The sequence below is a fragment of the Pipra filicauda genome, unplaced genomic scaffold (assembly GCF_003945595.2).
Source record: "Pipra filicauda isolate LSUMZ 115617 unplaced genomic scaffold, ASM394559v2 scaffold9_size5747161_pilon, whole genome shotgun sequence".
Lineage (NCBI taxonomy): Eukaryota > Metazoa > Chordata > Aves > Passeriformes > Pipridae > Pipra > Pipra filicauda.
Window position 1 is genome coordinate 3225059 of NW_024105198.1, and position 13380 is coordinate 3238438.

At 52.2% G+C, this 13380-nt stretch overlaps 1 protein-coding gene across 2 annotated transcripts in view; it reads right to left on the reverse strand.

The window, feature by feature from the left end:
- The window catches only part of AR (androgen receptor), a 39662-nt gene that overhangs the window by 12603 nt on the left and 13679 nt on the right, over nucleotides 1–13380 (reverse strand). For both annotated transcript variants that reach the window (XM_039378144.1, XM_027730949.2), the window contains exon 2: nucleotides 7212–7363. In XM_039378144.1, coding sequence (XP_039234078.1) covers nucleotides 7212–7363 — 152 coding nt within the window. The remainder of the gene's footprint in view (nucleotides 1–7211; nucleotides 7364–13380) is intronic.

The following is a 13380-nucleotide window of genomic DNA, read 5'->3' on the forward strand; positions in this document are numbered from 1 at the left end:
CATCAGGAGTGGGCACCCTACTTTCTGAGGTATGGAGAGCTGGAATGAGATTTGACTCCTGCCCTATGACAACAGTGCCTGTTGCTGGAATGCTCCAGAGCTCATCGAGCCACCACCAGTACAACAGGCTGAGCTCCAGCCCAGCCCACGGGGCCACCCCAGTGCCTGGCCGAGGCTGTATGGCTGCAGTGACCAGTGCTGCCCCAGGAGCACCCACATGGCCCACCCAGCTCTCCCCTCAGCTCCTGTTCCAGCCCTGTCTCACCTCCCTAGTCTAAACTACAGCATTTTTTGCAACACTAATAGCTCACAATCTTCCCAAAGGTCAGGCCTCTCCTGTGAAGGGCCTGAGCAGGTGGCACCACTGCTGCCTGAGCCCCAGGGACACTCCAGGGTCAGGCACAGCTCACCCTGAATTCCCCTGTGCCAGAAGCAGTGCCCACCAGCCCCAGCCCGTTCCTCATCCCTGGGATTTGAGCTGCATCCCAACACATGGGCTTCTCCCCCACCCTGCTCTGTCCCCCCAGGCACCCACAGGAGGGGAGCAGGGGGACGGATGAGATCTGGGAGTGGGGTCCAAGCTTTGCTCAGTGAGGCAGCCGTGCTGTTTCCCATCAGCTCCTCAGCAGCATTTGCCAGCCCTGGCACTGCTGGGAAGGGACATGGAGAGGGAGCCTCTCCCACCAGCCGGGAGCAGGTGGTTGCCCCAGTGCCCAGGTGACAAACTGAGGAGTCTGCAGGATGGCCGTGCCTTGGCATGGGCTGGGAGCAGCACAGGCTGGGAGCTGTAGACAACAGCTCTCCCCACAGTCATGGTACAGGGACATTACTGGGTGGCCAGGGCAGCTTCCTGGTTCATGGAGGCTCTTTGGGGCAGGAGCCCATTCCCTGTTGCCTGAGCCTGCACAAGTGAACCCTGTTTGCTTTATGCTGTTCACTAGTAACAAAAAGGGAAACAAAAAGCCATGGCAGGTCGTGGGGCTGCTGCTGCTCCCTGTGAGGATGAGCTGCTCACCTCGCCCACTTCATCCTAATTCCTGGGGGTGCAGAGACTCCCCTCCTAACCACTAGGGAAGGAGCCACTATCTGTAAAAGCCCAGAGAACTGGGAAGGGTGGCTGGGACATAGATGGGTTCCTTCTGTATGAAGTAACTTCTCACACACCTGTTTCTAATTTCAGGGTAATTCACTCTCTTCATTTCAGAACAACTGGAGACATTTGCAATCAGCTGTTCTTTATTTGAAGACAAATGCACCGGTTTTCCTTCTCTGAAGTTTAACTCTGAAAAGACTTTTTCACCTCCTTTTCTTCCCTGCAAACAACGACTGCATTGTGTCACTGCAATGCAGAGGGTCTTGTTTTGCAAACCTGTACATACAGGTCCAAATCTTACATCCACTCTCTGGTGTTCTCCACTCTTTGCAAGGCCCATCTCCCAGCACTGGCAAGGTGTCTGCCCAGAGACCACAGCCCAGCTAAGGACACTGCAGATGTCACCCTGACAAGTCCCTACTCCTCCCCTGCAGCCCAGGTCCTGTTTGACACGTACACAGGTGAGGAGCAAAGTCACAAAGGCACCCAGCATCCTCTGCTCTCCCAGACCAGCACAGGCACCGCAGGAGAGCCTCTGTTCCTCTGATGCCCTTGCAGTCTGTGGCACCCCCCACCAGGAACACGCTGCTGTGCCACTGCCCCCCTCTCTGGGAAACCCGTGCTGCCACCTCAGACCCATCCTGTGCCACCTCACCCCAGGCAGGAAGATTCTTGCACCACCTCCAAGCCCCTCCCGCCCATCCCCTGGGACCGCAGTGCACAGCCAGAGCCAAGGGGAAGAGGCACTTTCCAGCCTCGACTAAAAATATTATGGAGGAGAGTTGCTCAATCCAGAGGAATTATCTAACTAACAGCCTGCAGAAAGTATCTAACAGCCTGTTGCCACACGACCTGTTTTGCCCAGAATAACTTTTTCTTCTAGACAGCAAAGTAATCTGTGCAAACATCTGGAGCAAGATTTATGACTGTAAATGTGAAAACCCAGTAAATGCCTTTTGGAAGAGAGATATAAAACCCAGTAAATGCTTTTTGGAAGAGGGAGATCCTCGTATTTCAGGGCATAAACAGAATTCTAAGAGCTGGGGGATAAGGCCAAGCTTTCTGTGAAAGCAAATCCCCCAGGGCCTCGTGTTACCACTGAAGCTCCAGTGCTCTCCTGGGAAACCTCTGGTCCTTGGGCTGACACCAGCAGGGCCATGCCCAGAGCTGAGCCCATGGGTTTGGTGCTGGCACCACTTCCCACAGGATGCCCCCATTAACAACCCAAGAGGGCTCAGCCACGAGGCTCCCGGGAGGCAGCACTAAGCCACTGCTGATGAACTCCCTTTGCAAAGTCGTTTTCTGAATAGTCCCCTGTATTTACCAGATGGCTACAGAGAGCATGGGGAAAGCATCCAGAGCTTCCCCAGCTCTGTTCATCCCACTTTCTGCTCTCCCCATGGATTTTTAAGGCACATAACACCAAAACAGTCATGAGAAACACACCACTGAAGCAGGAGTATCGTGGTGCTGCAGCACCATCAAATCTGCAGAGCTGACTTGTTTGCATGTCAGATCAGCCCAAGAAGGAGGAGAAAGCATTTCGAAACGTGGCAAGGGACTTTGCAAACATTCACTTTAACTTGATGTCATCTTGAAATCTGGCAAGATACTGCTGAGTTGGCCCAGTGACATCTCTCTGGTGCAAGGCTAATCCTCAGCAGGTCAGGACATAGAACACTAATCCATATGGAGACTGATGGAGGCAATCAGAGCAGCCTGCACAGCAGCCTGGCTGGGTGCCCACTAGGAAAATTGCCAAATACTGTGTTATTTTTTTGATTCAGCTCTCTGCTATTTAAAGGCAGCCCCATCAGGAACACACTCCAAGGCATCCCAGTCCTGCACTGCCAGGAATGTTGTGCAGAGGCAGTTCTGGGCTGGCTCAGGTAGCCACCAGATCTCAGCAACCTCAGAGGGGTGTGGAAGGTCTGCCACTCTCCAGGGGTGGAGGCAGGGACAAGGACAGGACGGGGACAGGAAGCCCTGGGCTGCTAATTGAAACAGAAGCTGTTGTGTTTGAAGCATTTTTCTGCTTCAGGGGTAAGGGTGGCATCACAAGGGCTGAACTCTGATGTCTTCAACCCACCTCAGCCAGCCTAACCATGCCGAGAGGTGTCTTGTCTACTCCTGCCTACTTGTGTCAAGAAAAACGGCATCTGTGCTGAGGTGGGTGAGCTTTTTGTTCACCAAACGAGGAGGAGGAGCCCTCTTTATGGGCAGCAGAGGAGCAGCAGCCCAGCTGGCTGGGCAGCCAGCCCCAGCCCCCTGGACCCTCCAGACCCTCTGTGCCGGGCCCCCCAGATGGGTGACAGCAAGGAAGAGCCCAGCTCTGGGCTCGGTCACAAAACAAGGGCAGAGGCAATCTGCAGGGTGTGCTTCAGTGCTGTCCTAGACACAGCCTGGACATCTTGGGAGAGTCCATGAATCAAGAGAGCTGGCAGAATGAGATCAGGAGAACAACCCTGCCTTTTCTGTTACCTCTTCCAGCATCTTTTTGGATGAATCAGTTGAACCTGAGCTTGTGAAAAACCCCCAAGTCTATCTTTGAGGAACTAAGGGACACTTCCAAATCAACTGCTCTTGTCCTAAGGGGGACTTCAACTTGCCATAAATTAACTGGAAGCATCTCACAGTGGTACAACCGGGTCCAGAAGATTCCTAAAAAACCTGGATGACAACTTTATGGAACAGCTCCTAAGGGAGCTGACTCAGAGAAATGCCCTCCTGGATCTGCTGCCAGTCAACAGACAGGATCTCCTGAGAGAAGTGGAAGTTGGGGCCGTCTTGGCCACAGTGAGCATGAAGTGATCAAGTTTAAAATCTCTGTTGACAGAAAGAAAAGTTCCAGCAAAACCTACACTCTGGACATGAGGAGGGCAGAATTCAGGTTTCTCAGGGAATTAGTAAGGAAGGTTCCCTGGGAAAATGTTTTTGCAGGTGCTGGGGTCCATCACTGCCAGCCACGTTTTAAACATCACCACCTCAGGGCACAGGAGCAGCAATTCCCAAATGTTGGAAGTCAAGCACGTGAGGCAGAAGGCTGGCTTGGCTGAACAGGGATCTTCTCTCAGAGATAAGGCAAAAAAGGAAGTTGTGTGCCCAGGGGAAGCAAGGTTGGGTGACATGGAAAGAATACAGAGTCAGAATATAGAATACAGAATATAGAGCTTGCCACTATAGGGAGAAAATCTGTGTGGCCAAAGCTCAACTGGATTTGAAGCTGCCAGAAATGTGGGGGACAATAAAAAGAATTTTTTCAAATATATTAATGGCAATAGGCAATATCATCACCGTTCCAGGATGAGGATGGTCACCTCCCACACAGGGACAGAGACAAGGCAGATGTGTTTAATGCTTTCTTTGCCTTTGTCTTCAACATGGATGATGGACCAAGGGGGTCTCAGTGCCCTGAGCTGCAGGACCATGACTGCGAGAATGATCAACTCCCAGTCGAGCCTGAAATTGTGCAGGATCTGCTGCTCCAGCTGGATGCCTACAAATCTCTGGGGCCTGATGGGATTCATCACAGAATCCTCAAAGAGCTGCTGATGTCATCACAAAACCTCTCTCAAAGATTTTTGAGTGGTCTTGGGAATCCAGGGAGGTCCCAGCTGACTGGAAGCTGGTAAAAGGTGTCCCAGTTTTCAAGGAGGGCAAGAAGGAGGACCCTGGAAACTCCAGGCCTGTCAGTCTCACTTCAGTGCCTGGTAAAGTTATGGAGATTATTCCAGGAGGTGTTGAAAAACACCTGAAAGACAACACAGTAATTGGTCACAGCCACCACAGCTTCATGAGAGGAAAGTCCTGCTTATCAGACCTGATTTCCTTCTATGACAAGGTGACCCGCCTGGCTGATCAAGGGAAGCCAGCTGATGGGATCTTTTTGGATTTCAGTAAAACTTTCAATACTGTGTCCCCCAGGATCCTTCTGGACAAACTGTGATTAAATATGCCCGAATCCCTGCCAGATAAGTTCAGTATTATGTTAGGAGAATATAATAAAAGAGAAACAATGTGGCCAGCTATTTCCCTCCCCTCCAAGGTGCTGTTTGTGCTGCTCCCTCCATCAGCAGCTGCAGTTTGACACCAGCACCAGGAAAGTAACAGGTCCCACACCAGGAAAGTAACAGATTTCTTTTCTCATGGGGAAATGTTCTGATCTGCTGTTGTAAAGCCTCCAAGGGTGACCCAAGGTTTCCAGAGATGCATTTTATGGACTTTAAACCATGAGAATGCACTGAAATATCAGCTTTGAATACTGCTCCTCAGCTTTGAGAAGGAACGATCTGGCTGGACAGTCATCAGGCAGGAGTTAGGACAAAAGCCTGCCCCTGCCCTGCATTTGGTACCTATAATTGAGCCTGATTTATTGTCTCTCCCCCCCCAAAAAAGACTATCCATGTACGTGCCCCTCCCTGCACACACACGTGGCTTCAGGCCAAAGAGCTGTTACCTGATTCCATCACGGCCAAACACTTTTAACCCTCTGCCATAACTGCAAGATTGAAGAACCAGGAAGAGGCATAAATACCATTTAAATTAATGATATAACACAATCAGGAAAGGGAACAACCCCACAGCACATGCCTGTGGAGCAGTGTGAGCAGCCCAGGCTGCCCCTCTGCCCTGTGGGCACCTCCATCCCCTGTCACCCACAGGACAGAGCCCACCTGGCACCAGGGGACTGCAGCTCCAGCACCAAGCCACAGACAGTTTGTCTGACTGAGAGCCAAGACTCCACTTACTATAAATCAACAACAACTTGCTGACTTAAACAAGCATCTGTTATTTACTCTGGCTGCATAAGCCAACCCACTTGGCCTGACACAGACTGATGTGCAGCAGAGACAGATCTGCAAATGATTTACTTGGGAGAAATATGCCAAATTTATTAACTATTATTTGACCGCCCTTTCTGGCAACAGGACACTGATGTCCCCTGTGGCACAGCTCCCATTCTTCCCTAAACCAGCACTGGCAAGTTGGCTCCTGGCACACTCCAAACCCAGGCAGGATAATGATAATTGATCTGGAAACATCACTCTGACAACAGCAGGTGAGGACCCCCAGAGTGGGACCTCTGCTCAGAGGGGAGGGGGTGGGCACACGGGGAGGTGCCAGTGAGACAGAAGCTCTGTCCCCATCACTGCTGCCAGCCGAGGACCACGGGGCCTCCCTCTCCCAGGGACACCACGGCTGGTGACACTGGCTGCCAACAGCATGCACCATGGAAATTGTGTTAGCACCAAGGAAGTGGTGCTTGTGCTGGTTCCTCACTCCTGAAAGCAAGCTCAATGAGTGATTACAGGCACGTTGCATTGCTGGACAGTTAATCTTCCACAACAGAGACTCTCACTGCTGCCAAGGAACCACAACTCTGAACTGCAAGCAGAAACCAGACATTGCTGAGCCACAGCCCAAGGAAACAGCTGGGCTTGGTCCTTCTGCACGCTTTTTCCCGAGGAGAGATGGTGCAAAGACCTTGCTGTTGAGAGGAAACATTTGGGCTCATGCATAGTGCTGGAGAGCCTGGAACTACAGAGCTGGACATGAAGGAGGAGTTGCTCTCTCAGGGGCTGGGTTAAGGATCACGGACCCCGAGGTCAGAGCACAGCTCCAAGGACAGACAGTTGTGCTGTTTTGCAGGCATTGATAAAAGTGACCCTCTGAAAGGGATGCAAGAGAGGAAAAGCCTTCCCCAAATTTGGAGCTGTGGGTTTGAGATCGCAGGTGGGCTGATGGGAGCTTAAAGAACTCCGGAGAGTCAAGAGGAGAAGCAGGAACTGACTGCTCTGGGGACTCACTAGGTCATTTCAGATAATCATGGAATCACAGAAGGGTTTGGGTTGGAAGGGACATTAAAGACCATCTTGTTCCACGACCCTGCCATGAGAAGCGACACCTTCCACTAGACTAAGTTGCTCAATGCCATTGAAAAGAATAGTGTTTTGGCAAACTGGTTTGGATACTTTTTGAGGGCAATCTGTAATGTGGAATGACAAACGCAGGACAAAGAAATCAATTTATCCTGGATTTTTCTCCTTTCCTGGTTTAAGAGGTCTTAGAACCCCACCACACGCTGTGGCAGTGACCTTCCTCCTCTCTGCCCCACTACCTTCAGCCGCCCGTTTGAAGAAGACTTTGCAGCTCCCACACGTGAGGGCTCCGTAATGGCACCCGGACGCTTCATCTCCACAGATCAGGCAGGTCTTCTGAGGTGGGAAGTAATAGTCAATAGGCAGGACATGGTCACGGCCGGTCTCCAACCTGCAGCATAAAACAGAGAGAACAAGGGAAGGGTCAGCAAGCGTGGTCAAGACAAGCTACAGGGAGCATCGCAATGGGGCCTGGGAGAACCCTCATGGCAAACCCAAAACTGAGGGGATGAACAAGCCAAGCACTGAGCAGCAAGCAGGTGAGCAAGGACTGAGCCAAACTTGGCTCTGACCATGGAGAGACCGTGCCAGGTGCCCCTCCTGACACTGCCCCGGGTGCAGTGTGTGACAGTGTGTGACAAAGTGACAGCACAGCCTAGAGAGAGAAGGCGACTGAGACGGGCTGTTGCAGTGCCCATGGAATTCTGGCTTCAGTAAGGAAGCTCGTACACCAAACAAGGCAGATTGCAGTGCTGCCAACTGCCTAATGCCACGTGAACCACCCAGCTGAGACGTCCCGAGAGCCCACCCCCCTCCCCAAACACGCCCACATCCTCCCCTCTCGGCTGGCACCCTCCTGCTGACCCCCTCCCCACCCTGATCTGATCTCTTTGATCAAATCCATGGAGAAGCTGCTTTTCCAGAGGACATGGCAGCAGGAGGGGCTTATCCAAATCAGGAGCCAGCATGCCCAGGCAGTCTGGGGAGCAGGAGCACATTGCTAAAACTTGTTTTTTCTCCAACCACTGGGTGAGGCAATTAGCTTCTAACAGTCTGCAGGTCACTGCAACTTTTGAGTAAAAATTAGATCCCTTTTGGTTTCTGGCACTGTTTGTTGCTTTCAGGTGGGTTCTGAGAAATCAGATTGCATCAACAGTGAATGTAACAAAGATGGGACTTCTTGGAAAAAACCTTTATACCCAGAAAAGCCCCACTTGGGCCCACAGTAAACCCCAAACCCACTGAAAACAGATTTTTTCCTTAGATATTCTAATTCTGATAACAAGAGCTGCTTTATTAGTCCAGATTATCCATCCCCTCCTGTTCTGCTTCCTAAAAGACATAAATTAAACTGAGGAGAGAGAGGTTTTAAGTGGTTTTTATATGAGCTGGGATGCTCAACTCCAACCCAAGACCAGGCTATCTCCAGAGGACCAGTGCGGTGTGCCTGTCACAGTGGGCAGGGCTCTTTGCCAAAGGACAGCTCTTTTCCAAGCCCTGGATGGCTCATCTCCAAGCCCCTCACACCTTGGGATTAAAGCACAACAGGAGACAGCCACTGGTGATCTCAGTCTGCAGGGTCACCTTGCTCTGACCTCGCTGCCTGTCTGTCCCCCTGCAGTGCTGCTCCCTCCCTTCCCTCCCTGGGAGCTGTGCAGACCCCACCTCAGTTGCAGGTCAGTAACTGGAGCAGCAATTTCACCTGCAGTGCTTAGGGCAGAAACCTTTTGAGTGATTTCTCATGTCTTTGCCAGCAGCAATCAGAAACTTGTCTGTAGATGCTGCTCAACCACCATTCCCCAACCATCTCCATTTCCAAGACTTTTCCTGAATTACTGATTAAATGAAGACACAATTGGATGCACTGTGACTGCCACAGTCTAGTCCTGATGCAAGCAACATCTCCCTGTCTCAGCTTCCCTGGCATACCACCCATCCTCCTGGCATGATCCCACCACCCTGTCCCAGGGCACCCCCGCATCCTCCCACACCGCCACCCTGTGCCACAGAGCCCTGGCACTCAGTGTGAGGGGCTGCTGGGGAGCAGACCCTACTGAGGAATACCACCAGCACATAAAAAAGCTTGGCTAAAAATGTCTTATTTCCTCAGCATGTTTTAGATTCCCACAGAACCAGACCTTTCTGCTAAAGACCCCTCTCTTTTCCCCCCTGTGCAGTTGGAAATCTGACAATGCATATTTCCCTGTTTCCATAAGGCTTCCATGCTCTCTTCCCCGTGCTCAGCACCATGTGTGCCACAAGCAGCAGAGCTTCTCACAGCAGCTGTCCTGACAACAGACACGGGACCCCCCAGAACACCCTGGGGTTTTTGAGGATTAATTATCTAAAACTGAAAGCAGGTTCAAAATGGAGTGGCTTCTGAAACAGGTTTTAAAGAGCTGTTTCTGCACAGGAAGAGTTGTGCAAGTACAGATACACCTTCCAGCAGGTGTGTATGGAGCGTGCCCCTCGCGTGTGCCCGTGCCAGGGTTGGGGCTGGGCAGGGCTCCCCACACTCCCTCTGTGCTCAGTCACCCTCGCCCCATTGCTGCCAAGGGATGGAGCCTGGAGGGTGCTGGCAGACATGGAAGGTGGTTCTGGGCCATGGGACAGGCTCCTGTGGGTAAGGCTCCTGCCCGTGGGGTGTGGGCAGTCCCATCGGGGCAGGAGATGGTGTTCCGGCAGGCGGGGAGCGGCTCGGCCGCGGGCCCTGCAGCACTGACACGATTCCCAGCTGCCTCCCACACCTTCCCCACTGGCAGCCACTGCCCAGAGCTGAACGACCTGCCCAGGGACGCCCTCGATTTTAAAATGATGCCAATTTGCCTTTTCTTTTTTATTTTTAGAGAGAGAATTGCAAGAAGAACATAATTTAAAATGTGGGCAACTCAGAGTGAGCTGTGCTAATGGTTGCCTTAATGATCCAGTTTCCAGTTTCCAAGAGACATTTCCAGGGCGTTCTCAGAATGTGCAAGTAATAAATAACACTGCAATGAGCCAAACAGGTGCCTGGGGAGGTTTCAGGGGCCGGCAGCACTCTGGGCAGAGCCTCAGGTGCCACCTGCTCCAGGGTGCCAGCCCCTTGCTCCCGCATAGGGCACTCGAGGGACAGGAGGGTGGCTCAGCAGCTGGCTTGCCACCTTTCCTCCAGGTGGAAATATGTACCCTGTGGGTCCCTGCTGGCTGCACCCAACCCACCCCCCAGAGCCGCAGGAGTGCTGACGTGGAACCAAAGCAAGCCCCGAGAGTGTTGTGGGGGACTCTGCAGTGGTCCGATGCATGGCGATGCCAGCCCGCCCGGGCAGGGCGATAGTGGCCAGCACAGACACAACTGGGCCGGTGACAGCGGGCGGCGATGCCGGGCCCGGCACAGGCCAAGGTCAGGGCTCTCACAAAGGAGCTTGGCGGCTTTCGCGGCGGGAAAAAACAACCTCGGTATCTCTCCTACAGCTGTAGGAAGAGCTTTACTGTTGTTTGAGAAGGCTTCTGTAAGGAAATGGAGAGTTTATTGAGCTCCTGCCATGTGCAAATGTTTCTGGGGAGTAGAAATGATCATTTTGCAATGCAAGCATGTGTTTGTCATTAGTTAAATTTCACCAAGCAGCCACATTTCACAACACATCCAGAAAGCCAAGAGCAAGCACAGGTAAGAGAGGAGCCAACCACTTCTGACCCACAAAGGAAGTTTCTGTCTCAGCAACAGCCAGTACAGGGCACAACTGTCCCCTTGCCTGCAACTTCCCACCCCAGGCCAGATCAGGACAAAGTGATGGCAGCTGCCATGCACCCTGGCACATCTGGCACAGGAACCCTGGAGTAGTGCACGCTGGTCCCACACCTTGCCCTCCGGGGAAAGGGGTAAGGGGTTTGCACCTTCATCACACTCTGTCCAAAACCTGTCTATCATGCTCAGGAGGATGCTGAGCCCAGAACTGAGCCAGCACTCACACGTGAACTCAGGTGACACAGAACCCTCTCCAGTCATTTCAACCACTGTCAATTCTGAGACACTCTAATGTTGCCAGGAGGAAGTGCTGCCTTTAAAAAGGCATTGCCTGTGCATGACATCCTCAAATGCAGTATTAAAACTAAGTAGCTTTCCCTCCTGCCTGGCCGAAGGTCTGTGACTCACACTGAGGGGCCAAACCCGTGCCCAGCAAAGGGCACAGCTGCTGACTTCGGGCACATCCTCATGTCCCCTTGCACTGCCATTTGGCTGCCACTGGCTCCAGCCAGTGCTGAGCTGAGCCTGTGCCTGCAGCCACCATACCACACTCACCCACATAACAAGGCCTGCAGGGAAACTTTAAAGCATCTCATCTGTTAAAATGCTGTGAGCAATTCAATCTATGCAGCCGTGGACACTGATTTTATTTCCTTTCTTCTAAATAGCCTTGAGTGTGTTTCCAATCTGCCCGTGCCTTGTTTTCATCTGTGATGGCTGGCAACAGAGGCACAATAGCATCTGAGAGCAGAGAAAGGCACAGTGTGAGGCACAGGCCTGGTAAACACACATGAGAACTGGATCATCACCAGATTTAATAAAATAAATATTAGCAGATGACAACGGATTTTTCAAACATCCCAGCAATGGGGGCTGGCTGGAGGAAAATGCTTTGGAGAAGAAGAAGGTCCTTCCACCAACAGCTCTCAGGAGCAGGCTGGGCTCTCCAGTCCTGGCACTGCCTTCCAGCCTCAGGGGCACAAACAGCTTCCACAAGTACAGCTGCACAAATCCCTTCTCAAATCTCCAAATTAAACTCTGTTTTCTCTTTTCAAATACACTGTTTATTTATTTTGACAGTTTATTTTTCACGTGGCAGATCCCCACTGCAGTTGAAGCCTCCCCACCCCCAGTCCCTGGCTCTTTTCCCTCCTGTTCTCCTCTGCTGTGCACTAAGGCTGCTCCAGCCTGCTGCTGCATGGAGCTAGCCACTGTTTGTCCTGCTCTCAGGAGACAGCCCCAACCTGCCAACCTGACTGGCCAAGGCACTGCAGGCCCTTTGATGGGATGGATGTCAGAGCCACAGCATAACCCAGACCTCTGGGGAGGCTCCTCATTTAACAGCAATCCTGGCCTCTCACCTTTCAGTCATCCCTAAGGAAGAAGCGGAAAAGGAGGTTATAAAGGTGAAAGGTGGCGAGTTTGCTACATCTGGAATGCAAAGCCCGGGCGAAGCCACCCTGCAGCCTCTGCACCTCACCAGTGGCTGTGGCAGAGGTGCAGCCTGCATTGGGGTACAGCTGAGACCAAGACTTCTGCCTTGAAACCTGAGCTCCAGCCAGGAGCTCAGGGAGCAACTTAAATAAATCAGCTCAGAGAAGAACTGATTTCCCCAGACAGAGCAGGTACCTACAAAAAGAGACAGCACAAGTGCATCGCAAGGTCACTTCAGATGGGAACTCACCTGATTACAAAGCATGAAGGGGACAAAAAGGAAATGAGAAGCAGCACGGGCAGGCTGTAGCCTTGAGGAGCACCAGTGTCCTACACTGTATCCTCCTGGTGACTGCAGAGTCACCTGGAGTCACCAAGGACAGGACCTTGGTGTCCTTGGTACCCAGAGAGCCCTACTTAGTTCCCAAGGAGACAGTCTGTCCTGACTGATATTTATGCAGTTAGTTTAATCCACACCATAAACTTCCATTCTCAAATCCATCTCCTCTGCTGACAAAAAGAAAATGTGCCTGTAAAGAAAATCACAAATAATGAGATACTTGATCCATATATTTCATGCTCCAAGAGACACAGCCATGATTCCAGACAGGGTACAGGCTTACAGTTCCCAGGAAATTGTCCAGGGTACCGTGGGCTTGTAATGCCACGTACCAACATCTGTGCCTGTAGGAGGAATTCTACCTTTCCCTCTCCCAAAACAAAGCACAGTGATGCTTATGAAACCCTCCAGAAGAGGGAATGATGCTTATGAAACACTCTGGAACAGGGGATGCAAGTTCTTGGTGGCTTTTCCAACAGTCAGTGTGCTGGGCAGATCTCCAGAGGAACAGAACACTGGACCGGTGTCCAGCCACGAGGCACAGCACCTTGGGTGAACCAGTCACGTGGCCTTGAGGCATTTCCACAAACCACTTGGCCAATCAACGAGGCACCATCGTGTCCCAGACTGAACCCAGCAGCTGCCGGAGGGTGGGATGATGGGGCATGGATGGCACGGGCAGGACGGGGACTGATGTCAGTGCCTCATGCAGACTCCCTTCTCAGCTCTGCTCTGCTCAGCTCTGCTCTGCTCAGCTCTGCTCTGCTCACCTCTGCTCTCCAACCCAAGTGCACCTTCTAGGCAGCAGGACGAGCACTGCAGCCGCATTCACCAGCCTTCCGACACGGAAAGGACCTCTGGGCCCGCATCCTGCTGGGGGCCATCGGCACAGCACTCCCCGTCACCTCCA